General features: G+C 47.1%; 1 protein-coding gene and 1 long non-coding RNA gene across 8 annotated transcripts in view; both read right to left on the reverse strand.

Annotated features, from left to right (window-relative positions):
* Positions 1–968: 968 nt before the first annotated feature.
* On the reverse strand, positions 969–11,223 carry LOC121037023 (uncharacterized). Of its 4 annotated transcripts, XR_005793579.1 has the most exons (3): positions 10,453–11,223; positions 8,701–8,858; positions 969–1,251 (listed from the first exon to the last, which is right to left on the reverse strand). It is a non-coding gene; the product is annotated as an uncharacterized LOC121037023 (long non-coding RNA). The 4 variants fall into 4 exon arrangements; XR_005793577.1 differs by lacking the exon at positions 10,453–11,223 and having other exon boundaries at positions 8,701–9,182; XR_005793581.1 differs by lacking the exon at positions 10,453–11,223 and having other exon boundaries at positions 969–1,381; positions 8,701–9,182.
* Positions 11,224–14,055: 2,832 nt separating this feature from the next.
* The window catches only part of TBC1D1 (TBC1 domain family member 1), a 230,000-nt gene continuing 225,222 nt past the window's right edge, over positions 14,056–18,833 (reverse strand). For 3 of the 4 annotated variants that reach the window (XM_040485961.1, XM_040485950.1, XM_040485939.1), the window contains one exon: positions 15,468–15,971. In XM_040485961.1, coding sequence (XP_040341895.1) covers positions 15,768–15,971 — 204 coding nt within the window. In that variant the 3' untranslated portion in view covers positions 15,468–15,767. Of the gene's footprint in view, positions 15,972–18,833 lie in introns of all 4 variants that reach the window. The other variant, XM_040485972.1, reaches the window with a different exon arrangement.

An 18,833-nucleotide genomic window follows, 5' to 3' on the forward strand; every position in this document is an offset into this window, starting at 1 on the left:
ATGAGATCCAGGTGGCTTCCTCCTGCCCCTGCCCACTGGTCTGCTAGGGAGTTAGAATAGTTCCCCGCCCCCCCCCCCCCAAACATAAAGCTCTTTCCTCCTCCTCTGGTGAAATCCTCTCCTCCGCTCCCCCATTCAGGAACTTTCCTGACCCTCAGACCACCCTGGAGTTCCTTCCAGAATTTCTAGTGTGGCGTCATCCTGTGGGAATGGAATGCAGACCATGCCGGTCATTTTAAGTTTTCTAGTAGCCATGTGAATAAAAGTAAAAGAAACAGGGGGGCCCCTGGGTGGCTCAGTTGGTTGAGTGTTCAACTCTTGATCTCAGCTCAGATCTTGATCCAAGGGTTCAGGCCCCACATTGGGCTCTGCACTGGACACAAAGCCTACTGAAAGAAAAAAGAAAGGAAAGGAAAAGAAAAGAAAAGAGAAAGGAAAAGAAAAAAGAAAAGAGGGAAAGAAAGATGAGAGAAAGAGAAAGAAAGGTGATAGGAAGGAAGGAAGGAAGGAAGGAAGGAAGGAAGGAAGGAAGGAAGGAAAAAAAGAAAGAAAAAAAGAAAGACCATAGAGACAGAAAGATGATAGAAAGAAAAAAGGAAGAGAAAAAAGATGATAGAAAGAGAAGGAAAGAAAGAAAGGAAGAAAGGAAGAAAGGAAGAAAGGAAGAAAGAAAGAAAGAAAGAAAGAAAGAAAGAAAGAAAGAAAAAGAAAAAGAAGAGAGGTGCCTGGGTGGGTCAGTCGGTTAAGCATCTGACTCTTCATTTCGGCTCAGGTCATGATCTCACTGTTCGTGAGATCAAACCCCACATCAGGCTGTGTAGTGACAGCATGGAGCCTGTTTGGGATTCTCTCTCTCCCTCTCTGTCCCTCCCCTACTTGAGCATGCTCTTTCTCTCCCTCTCTCTGTCTAAATAAACATTTTTTTTAAAAAGCTTTAAAAAAAAGTAAAAAGCAACAAATGATGAAACTCATTTTAATATATTTTATTTAACCCCGTATATAAAAATAGCATCATTTCAAAATGTGATCAATATAAACATTATGAGACATTTTACGTTCTCTTTTTATGCTGAGTGCCCGAAGTCCGCTGTGTATTTTATACTTATCTCCATGCACAGTAGCTACGTTTCAAGTGCTCAGTCTGCACACGTGGCCAGTGGAGCCTGGATCGCACAGCACAGTCCCAGAGCGCCGGCTGGATTTGCTGTGGAATTGTTTGGCGTGGTCTCCAGCTCAGGTCTTCGATGGCGTCTGGAGAAGAGCAGGGTGTTAATGCCAGTGTGGGGAGGCTGGCAAGAGAGCCGGCAGTCAGAGATGGCATCAGAGACAGGACGTCAAGGCTCCAAGCGTCATGCTTCTCTTCTGTCTTCTCCTGGAGCCCCTGACAGTGTGGGTATTAGTGTCAGGGTGGGGATGGGTCATGGACACTGTGAACAAAACGTAAAAGCCACTGGTCCCCCAGAGATCTGGAGGGCAATGGGACCCCGGGACTTCTCTCAGAGGACATGGTTTCTGCACCTCCCTCCAAGTTCACAGCTGGAGTGAGGCTTTTGGCGGAGACCAGGCTGTCACAGTTGGGGAATAAAGGGATCTGATGAGGGAAGAAGCCGAAAGAGGAAAGATTGAAAGGGGAGAATCTTTGAACCACCAGCTGTAGGAAGAGTGACAGCCTTTACACACAGCCTCAAAATCTGGAAAAGCTTCTTTGGCTTCCAAAGTGTCCGAAACAGTGTTAGGTCTGTGGCCTTTGAAGGCTCTGTGTGCTTCTGTACGAGGAATAGTTTCCAAACACGTTAGATGAAAAATAATTTCTTTTTGTGCTCTGAGGACCTGAGCTCACTGAGGTCTGATCCTACCAGTGAATATGGAGGAAGGCCCTCCCTGAGGGGGAAGCTGCCCCAGCATCAGCTGTGCTCACGCCATTAAACCACAGGATTATGGTGCTTGTGCTTGCCTTGTGCAGAAAATGCTAGAACCTTCTAGAAGACTCTGAATGGGACCAAGATGGGACTTTGTGGCTGGTGCCTGCTAGTCCTGAAGCCACAGAGGTGACCACGCATGGGTTTGCACAGGTCCCCACCCACCCAGGGCCTTCCCAAGCCTCGGGTTGGCCTCACTTTCTGACGCATTCACTCCTCTCTGTTACTGCCCATCTTGTAGACTGCCAAGCTAGTTACTGAGAGGATCTGGAATCTGGGGAGTAAGAAAAATCACCATCTATGCTGCAGGGAAGATTATGGGGACAGTCTGAACCAAATGATCTCTTCTGGCCAACCTGGCCTCAGTGCAGCCCAGCCCTCACAGAGGCACCAGTTGTCCCAGAATCGAGCCAGTGGGCAAAGGTGGCGGGGGGAGGGGGGCGGGGAGTTGTCCCCGATTTTGTCTGGGATACTTCTATGTCCATCCAAAGATGACCACATGGACACCTTGTCCCAGAAAATGTAATTTCCCAGAGAAATTGCCACAGCACACACCCTTGAAAATTAATTTGCTTTCTTCTTATCACCGTAAAATCTCAAAAATTAAAATGTTCAGGAAATGACATTCTTCCGATAACTGGCCTCTTCTGATCAACAGGAAGCTGTTTTTATTTTAACCAGCGATGCTGAAAATCTCTGCCTCGTGGACCAGGGCCTGGCCTGCTTGTAATCACAGAGGACCCTGCTGGGCTGCGGGGCACGGTGAATCCAGACGCATGGGCTGTCGGCCTACAACACATAAGCCACCGCGTCAAAGCTGGTTCCAGGCCTGCGGCTGGCGTCTTGTTTCTGTCTGGTTTTAACCAGACCCCTTAGATGAACTCATTTTCTTGTAGTACATCCCCTTTCCCTAAACTCAAAGCATAAAAATTCTATTTTGAGGGCTCAAGTTAACCAGCTTCCACTTGAGAAATGGCTCTCGTTGGAGCAAAATGTCTGGCTCCCATCTAGGGTCTGACCATATTTTGACTCTGAGATGACTTTAGCATTCACTTGGCAAGGGCATTTCCATTTGGCTCCCCATGAAGTCACAGAAATTCTGGTTATTTCTGTAGTGTGCTATTGCCTGGTTTATTTATAAGAACCATCCATTGGGGCTGAGCTGTTCTGTGTCTGGAGGCACTTATATTATCACAGTTATGAAATGTTTATTTTCTTAGACCAGCTTAAGCTGATACAGCACTTTTGGGCCATTAAGAATCTTGTAAATCAAGATAGTTTAGATAGGGGACGATTTTTCTGATGGGGGCTAAATCAGCTGAATCAATGCCTCTCCCTTGATTGGACTCTTACATTAAATGGGTGTGACTATCACATGTTCCTTTGAGAAACAGTGTTGCCTAGTTAGGAAGATTTACTGCCAGCCCACTTTGTTTCTTCTGGCTCACACCCCAGCTGGGAAATGTAGCTTCCAGGACCTGGGGTGATGAGGCCGCCCCAGTGAGGCAGAGGAACCAGTGATGAATATTTCAGGGCCACGATCTGCAAAAACATTGGACACAAGAAGCCCAAAGAAAATATTCCACATTAATGAGGGTTGAACCAACTCGCGAATTTAGAACTTAAACCCAAAAGTCTATTTGAAGAGCCATCTGGCAGTGCCTATCAAAAACGGAAGATTTCACTTGTTCAGCAAAGATTTAAGCGCCTCTTCTGTGCCAGGAGCTGTTCCAGGATATAAAAGTGAGGAAGACAGGCCTTGCCCTCATAAACCTTGCTTTCCTGTGACAGGGGCAAAGAGAGAAGCAAATAAATATGCAACATGCTGCTGACAGCACCGTCATGGACGGGGGAAAGTGGGGTAAGGGGAGAAAGACCAGAGGGGCAAGTGGGGCAGAGGAGGGGGGTTACCCGTCGGGGTGGCCGGGGCCAGCCACTCTGAGGAGGAACATTTGAGCTGGGACCAGAACCAAGTGAGAGAGCAAGCCAAGTGACTGGGAGAGGAGCTTCCGAGGCAGAGGGAACAGGGAACACAAATGCCACGCGGGGAGCGTGCTGGCCGCAGAGCAGAGAGCTGGGTGTGTCTAGGGAAGAGCAAGTGAGGGGACAGGAGGGAAGGGAGATGACAGAGAGCTGGGGTGGGGTGCAGATCGCGTCGTGCCTTCCAGCAAACTGTCCTCAACATCCATCCTCTCTCCCTCCTTTTAGCCCCCCACCCCCCCCCAGCTGTCTTCTCGGGGCTCATGAACCGTGTGCTAGAACTCACATCTTCCAGTCTCTCATGCAACTGGGTGTGGCTTCTCTGTGGGGTTCTCGCCAACGGGCTGTGAGTGGAAGTGATTTCTGCTACTTCTGCTGCTTCTTGGTTGGGCAGTCACAGAGTGGGCTTTTATCCCTTCCTTCTGGCGGCACCCAGGGCAGGTGCTGGTGAGCCCACCTTGTCCATGAGGACAAGGGGAAGGGCCCTACACGGAAGGTCCCCGGGGCAAGGTTCATCAAGTGTGGTCCTAGACCTGCCACATCAGCAGCCCCTGGAAACTTATAGAAATGCAAATTGTGGGGCCCCACTCCAGACCTACTGAATTAGAAACTTTGGGGGTGGGGCCCAGCAATCTGTGTTCTAACAAACCTCCAGGGCATTCTAATGCAGTCAGGTTTCAAAACCACTCTACCCTAGAGCAGAGTTTCTCAACATCAGCAGCGTTGACCCTGGGTGTTGACCCTGGGTCGATAATTCTTTGTCGTGAGGGCTGTTTTTCATACTATAGGACATTTAGTAGCGACTCTGTCCTCTACCCACTAGAAGACAGAGGCACGTACCCCCCTCTCCCTCAGGTTTTTACAACCTAAAATGCTTCCACAAACACTCACATACACGTTTCCTGTGATACACATATTAATTTTTGGAAGAATAAATGATAAAATAGTAAGAGTGAGTACCCTTAGGTTGTAGCACGTGCGTAGAAGGGACTTTGGAGAACTTTGCTTTTATTTTGTAGGTTTCTGTTGTGTGCTTTTACCACAGCGACCACGTGGGGAAATGTTTTGGAAGGACCACGTATTGGAAAAATGGACACAAGGTTTCAATTCTTAGACGCCAGCTGGGTGTCCTACAATTCACTTGATTTAGAACTATCGACCTGGAAATAGTGTCAGATCCCATAGATTAAGGGCTCGATCCCACAAGACCATCCCCCCCTCTCCTCCATCCTCCTTCAGATGCCCATCACACATTCAGGTTGTCACCGTGCTTCTGACCTGTTGGCTGTAGATCAAAGTTCTCATGACCCCCTCCTTGGTGTCAGTTAATTTGCCAGAGCCACTCACAGAACTCAGGAAACCAGTTTTAGTTTGCTTACTACTGGTTTATTACAAAAGGCTATCTATAAATCAGGATCAGCCAGGTGGCAGAGATGGGAAAGGTGTAGGGAGGGGGCGTGGAGCTCCCATGATCTTCTCTGGGCATGCCACTCTTCCAGAATCTCCATGTGTCCACCAACCCAGAAACTCTCTGAACCCTGTCCTTCAGGGTTTTTATAGAGGCTTCTTTTCATAGGTATGATTGATGAAATCATTGGCCATTGGTGACTGATCCAACCTGAGGAGGAGGCCTCTTCCCTCCCAGGAGGTCAGGGGGTGGGGCCTAAAGTTCCAATTCTCTAATCACATGGTTGGCTCCAGTGCTTTCCAAAAGTCACCTCATTAACATAACACATGACACCTTTATTGCTCCCAACACAGGAAGTTCCAATGGTCTGAGGAGTTCTGTGCCAGGAACCTGGATGAAGGAAAAAAATCTATGCATTTCTTATTATTAATCACAATATCACGTCTTCCAGAAGACTTAGCATCCTTAACACATGCTAACCGAGTTTTAATCTCCCAGAGGAGCAAAATCCGAAATGGTGTGTGCCCCAGAGCACTTTGGGACGCTGCTTCCTGGAGCCCTCCAAATCTAGGAAACAGTTAAAAGTCTGGCCACAGCCACAGAAAAATTTATTCCAGGCATCTTGCTGGAATGGGCCTGCTCCTTGTACGTTAAGAAATATGCCTTGAGATATGACAGTTCTTTGAGGCAACTCTTGGCTGGCTCTAAGCGATTCTCTCTCAAGAAAAAGCTGCACAGGTAGTCTGGGTGTCTGTGGTCTGTACCACCCCTTGTGGCTGAACAACCTGCAAGTCCTCCAGGAGCTGGAGGAGGGGGGACGTGTTTGGGTTCCACTGCTGGAAACATGTTTTCACCCTCTCCACCCCATTCCCACGTGGCCTTGGACAGGTGCATGTCTGTCCATGTTCCCTGGAACACGGCCAATTGTCTGCCTTGCAGGGTCCCACCCCCTACTTTTTTGCCTTCTTCTATTCCCTCAAATGTGTTGAGACAGATTTTTCTTCTCCCCCTCACCTGCCCTTTTTCAGAGAATGGGGAAGGAATGAGGGAGAGGGGTTTAAATTTTAAATCCTGGTGATCCGTTCATTCTTAATCTTCTTTACTATTTACCCAAAACCTCCTCAGGCACATAGCACAGCTAGAGACCGAGCAGAAACACTGGAAGTTAACTGAGCCCACCCTTCCACTCTAACCCACCAAAAATGGCCATCATTCTACGGTTGCAATAGATCAAATCCTGACGGTGTCTTTCCTCATTAAATGAATTAATATTCACCTAATAGTACCCGGCAATATGGTGACTGCTCTCTTTTAGCTATTATATCATCATATTCTACACTCATATATCATCATATTCTACATTTCTATTTGTCCCTAGAATTATTTAGATTGTCAATGAACAAGTTTATATCATGAATGAGGTACAGAGAGATAAGCAAGTGGCATGAGCCACAAAGTATGGGAGGTCTTCATGGCAATTGGCAAGTGAGAATAAAAGATCACGAAGAAAGAGATAATAGATCACTAAGAAAAAAAGAGACTCTCTTCGCAGCGTTATTTCAATCACAGGTGTCTCCCACTTGGTCCATTGAGATTTTCTCCCCCAACACAAGTGGTTCTCAAGCTTTAGCAGGCATCAGAATTCCCCAGAAAGATTTCCAAAAAGACTGCCAGCTCCACCCTCTACAGTTTCTAAATTAGTAGATTGGGGTAGAGCCTGAGAATTTACATTTTTAACAAGTTGTCGGATGACACCGATGCTATTGGTCTGGGGATTACGCTCTGGGACCCACTGCCCTGCACATGAACTTAGAACCTGACGTTTAAAAGTGCATTTTGCTCAAATCAGGTCATGGGTCCAGCTTGTCAACATCAATCAGAGTCTGTCATGTCATTCACTGCATTTGCTTTGTGGTATCCATGCATCTGACAGGTTATGCCCCCTTGGTCCTTCTGTAGGTCACTGAGACAAATGTGGACCCGGCAGGCTAAGGACAAAATCCAGATAGGGTGATTAAACCCTTGGCTTTTAGTCTCCCTTCAAGCCATATAATCACAGCAGTAGTTCTCAATTTTGGTTAAACTTTAAAATCAGAGGGGAGCTTAAAAAGCAAAAACAAAACACAATGCCCATGCCCCACCTCAGACAGGCTGAGTTTGTCAACCTGGAGTACCCACAGGCACCGGTACTTGAAAAAGAAAAAAAAAAAAAAAGAAAAGAAAAAAATCTCCAAAGTGTAACCAGGGCTGAGAACGACCATCTAGAGGTCTTACTGGTTTAATGGGTTGAATCAACCTAATTGAAGTGTCCTCTGTCCATGTAACTTTAAGTTATTTAAGCTTTAATAAGTTAAATAAGCTTTAACTTATTTAAGCTATTGTGAGATGTTAAAAGCTTTGCTGGTATCAAGGTATGTTTTCCTACAGCTTTCCCTCTTATAGTCAGTCATCACAATTAAAAAAAATACATAAAATTATATTGGCCTAGTATGACATGGTCTTAGGGAATCATACTAATTTTAAAGATCATCTTTTAAATATGTTTACAATGTGATGAGGAATTTTGGCTGGGGTCAATTTCAAGCTCGCAGAATTGGATCCATTTAGTTATATAATCGTAAGGGAATGATAGCTACGTATGTATTGCTTAACTTTGTCTCAGTGACAGTGCTCAGTACTCTTCATAAATATTCAAATAATCCTACAAGATAGCTATTATTGTTTCTAGTTTACAGATACGGAAGGGGGGTTGGATTCCAGCTGACTCTGGGGCCTGTACTCTTAACCGCTACATGTTGTTTCTATTTATATTTTCCAGGCTCCATCTTGTTCCTCAAACGCTTTACAATGACTTACAAAGATATTAGCAATATGAGAAAGCATGAAATAACTGGAGTAAAGTAAGACTGGAGTAAAGGGTCAAAATGAGTCACGGGTCAGAACAAAATGCTTGCACATTTGCTAACGGAAGGGTCACCGATTTGGCTTTGAGTGTGCTGGAAATGTCAATGCGATGCTCAGTCGCACAGCTGACAATGGATTACACACAAACAGTGCTCAGGGGACGAACCTGAGAAGCCCTGGGGCTCTTTAAAGAAGACACTGAGGATTAAAGGAAGGTCTGCAAGAATAATCTCATGATTCAGGCAGACAAGAGCTTCGCAGGTCTCAACAAACCATAATTTACACCATCCGCTTCCTCCCTTCTTAAAAAAAAGAAAAAAAAAAAGGGTATTATGGCTACTTTTAGAATTCTACAAAGATTTCGGCATTCCTGTTTCCAGCACTTTATCCACCATCCTCCACTCGTTCCAAGAGAACATTGCGATTGAGCAATTCCTTGCTCACATTCCCTCAGTACCCCGGAATGTGATGTGGGCAGTCAGGATTTACCTTTGGAGAGTTCCACAGTCTCTTGATTCACCTTCCCTTTGGGGCTTTCATGCCATGAAATCACACCTAACTCTAAGGAGTGTCTTCTCCCCACGAGTTTCCCCTTGCTGATCATCCCGGCATGAAGCCGATATGGCCGTGTCCACAGGCTGTGAGATCTGCAATGAGATGAGCACGAACTGAAATAAAGAGGTCACTCTGTCAGGTAGGTGTCCATCGCGATGCCATTTCACCAATTCACTCCTCCTTGTAGCTCGATGCAAAGTCAAGAATAGCAGATCCCCCTGGGGCACTTGAAACAGCCAGTGGATGGGACCAATATTTTATCATTTATCTTTATGGGACTACAGAGTAATGGGATTTTTATCTTGAAAAATATTGGTATTTCCTTGCCATCTGAAAAAGAGGTGGCATTCAAAGGGTGTTGGGGGGCACCTGGGTGGCTGAGTCGGTTAAGTGTCCAACTTGGTTTCTCCTCAGGTCATGACCTCATGGTCTGTGGGTTCAGTCAAACCCTGCATGAGGCTCTGCACTGACAGCATGAAGCCTGCTTGGGATTCTCTCTCTCTCTTCCTCCCTCTCTCTTTGCCCTTCCCCCATGCATGTGGGTACAACCGTACACATTTGTACTCTCTCTCAAAATAAATAAACTTAAAAAAAAAAAAAGTGTGTTGGGATTTTAAGAAAGAGATCTCTTGGTACAAGATGCAAGGTTAGGAGAGAATTCTGTATCGTTTGGAAAGTACTCTTCCATCTTCTAACATCAAGCTGCCCAGAACACTCTCACCCACCTGCTCCTCAGCTCCGTCCTTTTCGGACCCTTCAGATCTCACCTTGAATACCAGCTCCTCAGCGGAGCCTACTCTGACCATTCTATGCGGGCAGCTGCCACCCCGTAATCGATTTTTGTTTATTTTAATTACCTATCTCCCCAGCTAAACAAAAGCTCAGTGATGGCAGACACTTACCTTGTAGTCCCAGGACCTTAATCAGAGTGACCATAGGAGGGGAAACCACAACCATTTGCTGGGAAGAGTGAAGGTAGGCAAGCAAGGGAGGTATCGGAGTTGCAGAGGTGGGGCCTGAGAGGCAGGCCGGTCCAATTCTCTTCACTGTGGGAAGACAGCAGATGAAAGTGATCCTGGGAATGATCACAGAAGCATATGGGGGAAAAGAGAAGGATCCCGAGTGAAAAAATTCATTTTGTCCTTTCTAATAACCAAGCCATTTAGATGATTGGAGCATATGAAACTTAGCAATAAAGTTGACTGCCATGTACCTCAAAGGAAGGAAAATGGATCATGTCATATCCTTGGTAGCAAGTACAGGAAGACCTAAGGTGGGCAGACATTTGATGACATGAAACAGACGGGGGGGGGGGCGGGGGGGCCTACCGCAAGCAAGCTTGCCTCTACTTCCCTAATATGCTACGTCATCATCTGCAGATTACTCAAGATGGCGCCTCGGGATGTCATCCTGGAGGGTGCTGAGAGCCAAAGCCAGAGTTGAACAGTAATCAGAGTCAGCTTCTCCAACAGTTGCAAGAAATGAGAAACACAGGGTTTTAGGAATAAGAGATGTCTACGGGAGCGGGAAGAAGACACCCAAAGTTGGTCAACACAGAAATTGGTCAACATAGATCTAAATGTGGAATAAGACAAGGACAGTGGCAGAAGGAAATAGCCAGAAGGGTGAGGAAAAGCAGAGGAATCCGACTGGGCGAAAGATTGTCAGAAAGTTGTTCCCCCTCACCCTGTCAGATTGTCCAGGCTATCTTGGTGGTTCTGAGGAAAGGGCACTGCAGCAATAAAGTGCGGTGAGTCACTGGCGCTATTTTTAATGCTCCCCATTCAGCTCCTCTCTGCTCCCCTCCAGAACCTCTGGGATCCCGAGGGGCTGTGGGAAAGGGGCGGGCAGTGAGACCATGTGTCTACAGCAGGCAGCTAGCTACAGAGTTGCACACCAGAACCTACTCCACCCTTGCACCATTACTGAGGGCAGAGGGCTCCAAGTGGGGGAACCAAGGCAAGACTACAGACAAGTCCTGTGGAAAGGGCCTTTCAGAAAAGGATGTTTGGAAGTGTTGCTGGGCTTAGGTCAGCTCTTGGCCAAGAACCATGTAAACGTTGCTCAAACAGTCTTGGAGATGCTTTTATAACTTGCTCAAAACTTTCCAAGTGAAGAGTTTGAGTGCTTTAAAGTCCTTGGTTAAAAAACATAAAATTTGTAACATGTTTCAATTAGTTTGCATTAGTCTGCCATGAGAGAAGATGGAATGGAAATTTACTAGCCAGATTTCAACAAACACCTTTGCATAATCGGTGAATAAAAGTGAATTAACGAGCATCATGACTTAACGTGACCAGCAGTGCCCTTCCTCCACTTAGAATTTGGAAGCCATCTTTTTTCCACCGTCGACACTGCATTAAAACCAACAACCAGGGGCGCCCGGGTGGCTCAGTCAGTTAAGCGTCCACTTTAGGCTCAGGTCATGACCTCACGGTTCGTGAGTTTGAGCCTCGTGTTGGGCTCTCTGCTTCAGTGCAGAGCCTGCTTCAGATCTTCTCTCCCCCTCTCTCTGCCCTTCCCCTGCTTGTGTGTGCTGTCTCTCAAAAATAAACATTAAAAAAGAAAAAAAAAAAAACCAACAAAGTGGGCTGAACTTGGAAGCTAACATTATTGCATTACTGAATCACAATCTTAAAGCCATATTTGAAATGACCACGTGTTCATTGCTTTCCTTAGAAACACTGGATATCAACATCTTAATCATTAATATTTTTAAACTATTTTGTTTCACCTCATTTAAAATTTCTATTTTATGATACAACTTACTAACATACAAAATGTTTTAATATGCATATAGTGGTGTAAAATCAAACTTTCCCAGTAAGGGTTTACAACCAACATAGTTGGTTACTCAGCTTAGAGATATACAGGCAGATAGTATGCAGTCTGGAGACCAAGGATATTCATCTTTTGTTACCAGTTTCAAATTGTCCAAAGAACAGTCCCTTGTGGCCGTTCCACAGCTCTTCCAATTCCCTAATTGTTCTAACCCTTTCCAAAGATGGCAGTGAAACCCTTTACATAACTGGTAAGTTTCACTTCTATAAAACCAAAGGCAATTCTCTGTTGTTTTAAAAACGTTACAATGCAAGGGTTTTCAAAAGTCTGAAGATAAAAAAGAAATGACTATTGGGAGCAAACACTCTACCTAATTTAGACGCTGGTGAAGGAGGATTCCTCAGCCTACAAGCCCACAGACAGGAGTGAGCCGGAGAACTCCCCCCACCCAACCCCCTTGGTTTGAACTCATGAAAAATCAAGGCCCCCTGAAGACCCTGCATCTTAGGAGAGAACCTGATTTGGGCTCCTAACTAATACAGATCATCCTCGTGAAAATGAAGCAGATCTGGGGCGCCTGGGTGGCTCAGTCGGTTAAGCGTCCGACTTCGGCTCAGGTCATGATCTCACAGTTCGTGAGTTCGAGCCCCGCGTCGGGCTCTGTGCTGACAGCTCAGAGCCTGGAGCCTGCTTCACATTCTGTCTCCCTCTCTCTCTGCCCCTTCTCTGCTCATGCTGTGTCTCTGTCTCAAAAATAAACATTAAAAAAAAAAGAAAGAAAATGAAGCAGATCTTTGTGGCTCTGGATCTTGCTTGATGTCACCAGAAACGATTCCCAGAAACCACTGGAATTAAAGGTGTTGACTATTAAGCAGTCAGGAGACTGGGGATCCATTCTGATCCTGCAGCTGACAATGAGGTGATTTTGAAAACCTCTCTTCACCTCACGTAGTTTTTTCCTCTATGAGGTGAAAAGTGGTTTTCTAGTATGAAGTAGAAGCTTCCCTCTGGCTTTCTCAGGCCAAGATTATTTTGAGCTATTCCAAACCCTTACAGCGATGTCAGGGGCAGACAATGTGGCCTGTAAATTATTTTATACCACATAGACTTTCTGGATCTTAATCCGTAGGACCATTTGGTAACACTTGACAGAGGCCAGCAGATGAAGGGGGTGGCCGTCCCAGATGCCAGCAGTGATCTGCTGTACTTTTTAGTCTCCCGAGATGACACCACCAGTGACTTCCACAGTCACAATCAACCTATGAATCTGAACTCTATGGATCACTAATCATAGATACTTGGATGGAGGGCCTTTGTAAAATGCCCACACATACATGCGATCTTTCGAATCAGGTGGATTCCACAATTAACTGTGGCAGTTTATACCAGGTCAACTTCGTTAAGCCCGAGCTACCTTTTCCAGGGCCCCCTTCCCTAGTGGTTCTAAGTCAGACACGGCTTAAAGGCATGCATGTGTGAGATCTGGAAGGCAAAAGTGAAGCGAGGGCCATTTTTCTCTGAAGGTCATCATAGTTAAAAGTGACAGACAGACACAGGGGTGCCTGGCAGTCTTCTGCTCCACCTCTGCTTCTCAAGTGTTGACCTTGGGTGTTGACCTAGAGTAGCCCCAGGCCCATACTAGACACCTGCCTGCAGATACAGCTATTCCTCGTGTGGCAGAAGAGAGCCCCAGAGAGCTCCCGTGTCCCACCTTGGCCAGGCCCAGTCTGACACCTGAGTGCGTGTTGCTTTTCTCAGATGGACCAACTGGTGACCCCCTCCTGATTCAAGTACCTCCCTCTGCACCTTCTTTTCTCCAGCTCCGCACACAGCAGTGTTTGGTGGGATTCCTGTAATGATCCTGTAGCCCATGGAGCTTGGGGCAACTCTTCTTTCCTGATTCACCAACCAAACCGAATGACGGACACTGTTATTCCAACCATATGTAACTCCTAAGAGCCACCCGAGACTGAGTGCTCTATAAATCGTGTGTTTCTGAGGGCTCACGATGCCCCAAGTCCAAGAGAACATAAATGGCATCAAAAGAAAGACAACCTTCAAGTACACACATGTGAGCATCTAGCTGGGTGTTGGGGAAAAACAGAACATGACATTTACTTGGTTTAAGAATTTGCTTCCACAAATCCTCACGCGGTAACGTGAATTGGCTCTGCAGATGTTTCTGGCTGAGACTCTGTCCAATCTGTATCCACAGGCCTGTGTTCTGTCTGCCCAGTGCAATCTCACAACAGCACTGGCTGCCACCTGCAACTCATTCCTGTTCCTGTTCCTACTCACGCTGGTGTAGAGGTGCTACAATATAACGAGCACTTGGTTCACAATACTGGAAAACAAAAGAGGCCAATACCAAAACCTCAAATGATTTCACTTCCGGTTAGGTGATCATTCCCACTCTGACCCACTGGTGCTCACCAGGCATTTTTTCGCCCAGGCTGAAAAGCAAAAATCCAAAGTTTACAAATAAAACAGACAAAGCGTGGGCATGGATTTATTGTTGTCTTGTTTCTTATTGAATGCAGAGTCCATGTTTTTGAGGAATAGGACGTCCAAAATTCAACATTATTAAATATTTGAACAATAAAATATGTGGAAAGAAGCCCTCAAATGTTAACTCCTCGAAGTTCTATCTGGTGGAATGACTTGGGACAGAGGCTCCTGGGCTGGTCATCTTGGTTTGTGAGGAGAACTGCTATCCCTTGATACGGGAACAGGACAGTCCCCAGTGTCAGCCAACTGTTAGGCACTGGGGACAGCATGTCTGTCACCCTTTGAGATGTCTGGGGAGATCTACGATGATCTCCAATATGAAAATCCTTCCTTTCACCTCAGGCTTAAAGAGACGCCTACCACTGAGAGAGTCACTAGAAGCCTCTGTGGACTAGAAGGGGTAGAAGGGCTATGATGCCAAAGACCAGAGTGACCCTGCCCTCACAAAGGGATATGTGCCCACAGAGCTCCTCTCTCACCTGACAGCCCGTTCTGAGAGCACTTGTGAAGAGGCCTCGCACGGTGACCAGACGAAGCCACGCCAACCGTGAGCGGTCTCTGCTTGTTGAAGGCACAGGGCCCTCATCATCCCGAGGGAAGGGACTGTGAGTTACATTCAAAACACACCTCTGGGGTGCCTGGGTGGCTCAGTCAGTTAAGCGTCCAGGTTCTGTGTCTCCCTCTCTCTCTGCCCCTCCCCTGCTCATGCTCTGTCTCAAAAATAAATGAAAACATTAAACAAAAAAAATTAAAAAAACACACCTCCTACCTCTGGAAAACTTCTCTCAGCTGCCATGTATTTGATTACAATTTTGGGCTGATTGCTTTTTTGAAAGTCCCAGAATCTCTGGCACCCATGAAAATCCCGACGTGCCCAGCTACTCCTGCAGGGTATACGATTCCCAAGGGTGGAGACTCAGAGGGACACACAGCTGCACTGTATCATACAACAGCAAAAATAAATACACGGCTATAAATGGCGATGAAAACCCGCAAAGAAATAAACATCTCAGAGTCTACAAATGAAGGCCGCTCGCTAGTAACACTTGGTTTGAGCCTAAAAACTGGTGATCTGCCCATAAAACATTTATCTATAGTGACTTGATACTTAAGAACGAAGCAAAAAGTGAAAACTAATTTTTTTAAAAGGCAAACTTCATTAAATACCAAGGACAGTGATAAATTCAAGATGTCCTAATGGTTATCTGGGGCTTCCATAGCCAGGACAGACAAGGGCGAGCCACACAGCCCGCCGGTGACGTGGAGGCTGCAGGCCCACGAACCTGCTGTGGAAGAGCGACGGGCCCACATCTGTGTCAGAGGACTCCTCTCCAGCCCTTCCTTCCGGCTCGTGAACTTCACAGCACTAAATGCTCTCTGCAAGCACAGTGATACTGAAAGAGGAAACAACACAGAAACAGAAAGGTGCATTTATTCACGTCCATGCCATCTAAACCTACCGGGTACAGTAATCAGGACTGGAGAAGGACGAAATACAACCTAAACGACAACAGAAACACCGGGACATCCATCCCCATGACTTGCAAGTTTTAGTTCAGGCCAGTCTGCAGGCTGGCAAGCCAGTCTCCTCCCTGAGAAGCACACGTCGTGCCTCGTTCTCTCCCTCCAGCATCTTCCGTCCCTCTCAGTTAAGGCCTGGACAGTGTTGGGGCAGGGCCAGAGTGTCTCCTTGGGAGCCATCTCCTGTGCGGTCAGTCCCCGGTGGGCCCGGGCCGTGCGAGGTCAGGCTCCGGGCCGCTCGGCTCTGCCGCCGTCTGCCTCCGAAGCTCCCCCACCACCTGCAGCAGGGCAGCCCGCTCCAGCTCCAGGGCGAGGGTGGCCTGCTTCAGCTTGCTTTCGCTGCTCAGAAGCTTCTCAACGGTGGCCTCCAGGCTCTGGATCCTACTGTTTGCCACCTGGGGAACAGAAGAACAGAATGTGGACTGTCCAGTGATAACATGAGGGGATCCACCGAATGCTCTGCTGTCTGGCCTTGGGGACACCTCAGAGGCCTATTTGGACAGAGAGAAGTCTATGTGTTTGTCATCAGTTCTTCTGGGCACACAGGAAAACTACATTTCCCAGGTCCCCTTGCAGGAAGCCTGGGCCACTCTGCGAGCCTCCAGCATTTTCTTCCCCTGCTGTGGTGACTCTGAGACGGTGGCTTCACGGCGCAAAGGGAGCCTGATCCCCATCACTGATGATAGGGAAGACGGTCTGATATGGGCAAAGAACGCTTCGTGAACAAGAGGTGGAGTTTCGGGGACAAAAAGACTCCTGCTGTGCCAAGCCACTGAGATGTCGAGCTTTCTTTATTACTGCAGCACGGCCTGGCCTATTTGTACGGATACACATACTCATACATAGACCGATTTCACCCTGATGATCAAACGGTTTCCATGTGAAGGCCCCAGCAGCACCAGTCCTTGAATCCAAAACCCTCTCTGTCTTCCTGACAGGAACCAGACACCAGCACATCCAGGAACACGGGCATTTCCCCCAGAACACGTGCGGAGCGCTTAGAAGGTCCGAGCATCTGTTACAAGGTCTCACTGACCGGTCAGCACCACCAAGATCAGCGGTGTCCTCACTCGCACCCAGTCTGCATCCTCGGCACCTGGCACCCAGTGTCAGCGAGGCAGAACTTCCCAGGTGCTTCTAACTACTGTCCCTCCTCTTCCCAATCCAGCAGGGCCGGCTTCTCCGGCACTGAGGGGCTTCCTGAGAAAACCACAGGAAGTCTGGCCTTCACCTGCTGCCGTCCCCCAGGCCTTCCCGGCCCACCCCTCAGCTCACAGCTACATCCTGCCGTGCTCAGGTCACGAGGTCCCTAAGCTGCTGCTCTCAGCCCAGCCCCGCACACGCTCCCGTTTATTTTGGGTGGGGAAAATGGCACATGTATTTTTTTTTTTCTCTCATTTTCAAAACAAGGGAAACAGGTTTTTGAACAAGACAACACTTGTGCCAGACAGACAACTCACGACTCAAAGTCTAGCTCTGGCTGTGCCGCTGAAACAGTCAAAATAGAAAGGAGAAAGGACTGAGAGCCTAAGTCTGTCTGCTTACTGGGCAGGTGCTCACGCTCAGTGCGCACCTGCAAGGAGTACTCTGCGATCCTCACATTCCCACCCAAAGTCAAGGCCTGGGACAGGTCCACCTTGTTCTTCAGGCCCACGGCATTCCCAAGTGTGCCACCCAGTTAGCAGTGAGCGGTTCTGCCTGACCCTTTATGTTCTACGTGAATGTCGGTCTCCTCAGTGAGACTGAAACACTTTCATGGAAGGAAGCACGTCTCTTCCTGCACATGGGTCTGGCCTCCCACAGCACCTAGTTCACTGGCACTCGATGACTCATAGCACCCTAGTATAACAAACGTGCATCCATTATCATCTGGCACCATTTGTATATTAACGCAATCGTCTTGTATGTGCTGCTGGACAAAGCGGGTTGAACTCTTTGCTCTCCAGCGGCTAGATAACATCAAATGTTTACCAAGAAAATAAATGGGACCTTGGTATGTCTGGAAACTATATGAACAGAGCAAAGCTAGAAAACAGGTCAATTTTGATACTCTGGCAAAAAACCCCGAAGATTTATGGTCAAAAACTATTATACTGAACACCTATCCACACCTACGCTTGGACTCTGAAAACTGTTTAAAAAAAAAAAGGAAAGGAGGTGCGAGTCTTACAGAGTATGTGTAGTCTGGCTGCACGACAGTAAACCCACGTGACTCACACATGGCAACGGGAAAACGATCTTCAAGCACCCCCAAACACCGCAATCCCTGCCCCAACTCTTGGACAGCAGCGTCTTCTGAACCTTGGTGGCCCCTGGCACGCCAGCAAGGCAAGGACCCCAAATGCTGGGGGGCGGGCACCTCTGCAGTCTTGAATGATACCCCCAGAAGTGCAGAGCCACTTGCTCAAAGAAAGACCATTCCAAGGAGGGTGTCAGGCATGACAGCCTGATGCCTTTCTTGAGGAATTTAGAGATCTCAACAACTTTTCACAGCTTCCTCTTGTCACGAAAGGGGTATAGTATCACAGAGGCAAGGTGAAATTACGTGCACCCTTCACCACAAAAAAGATCACATGGGCATCAGCCCAATAAACTGAATCTTTTTATTTCCGTACTGCCTATCTTAAGGAGCCGAATGCTTCAAATGCAAATCTGAGCTTTGTCAGAAACATTCCAGCAGGTTCTATTTCAGAGACATACTGTTTGTTTGGAAGTCACTTTAAATCACCACTTCAGCTGCAGACCATTACAGGCCAGATAAGGCTCTTTATCCCCTGGAGCCTCCCGTCAGGTTACAGCTGAGACACCCTGGAGACACTGTATGCAAGCACATTTTTGGTTAGGACATCTCAGTCTTCAGGGGAGAAAAAGCAGCCAAATTTCAGAATGTGCCTGGTAGTTAGGACTGGTTTCCCTAAAGCATTTTTCTTTGTTCCTCTACAGTAAATAGCCACCGGGGTCTCCTGGGGTAAATCCCTGCTGGGAGGAATGCATTTTGGACAAGGGTTGATTTATTAAGCTTTCAAACGCTGGCCTTTCTCATATCACTGCCAAGCCTGTGTCTGCAAAGCGGCAACTTTCTATGGAGAAAAATAAGAGGCTTAGGTCAGGATGGAAAGCTTATTATAAGGACAGCCCAGGAACACCATAAGGTACACACTTTGGGGAAAAATATGTATTTGCCTTTCCAACAGCTCAAAAAAATTTTTAAATACCCCCCCCCCCCAAACAATTCCTTAGTATTAATAGCATTACCA

The sequence above is a fragment of the Herpailurus yagouaroundi genome, unplaced genomic scaffold (genome assembly GCF_014898765.1).
Source record: "Herpailurus yagouaroundi ecotype Mexico unplaced genomic scaffold, PumYag 28, whole genome shotgun sequence".
Classification (NCBI taxonomy): Eukaryota; Metazoa; Chordata; class Mammalia; order Carnivora; family Felidae; genus Herpailurus; species Herpailurus yagouaroundi.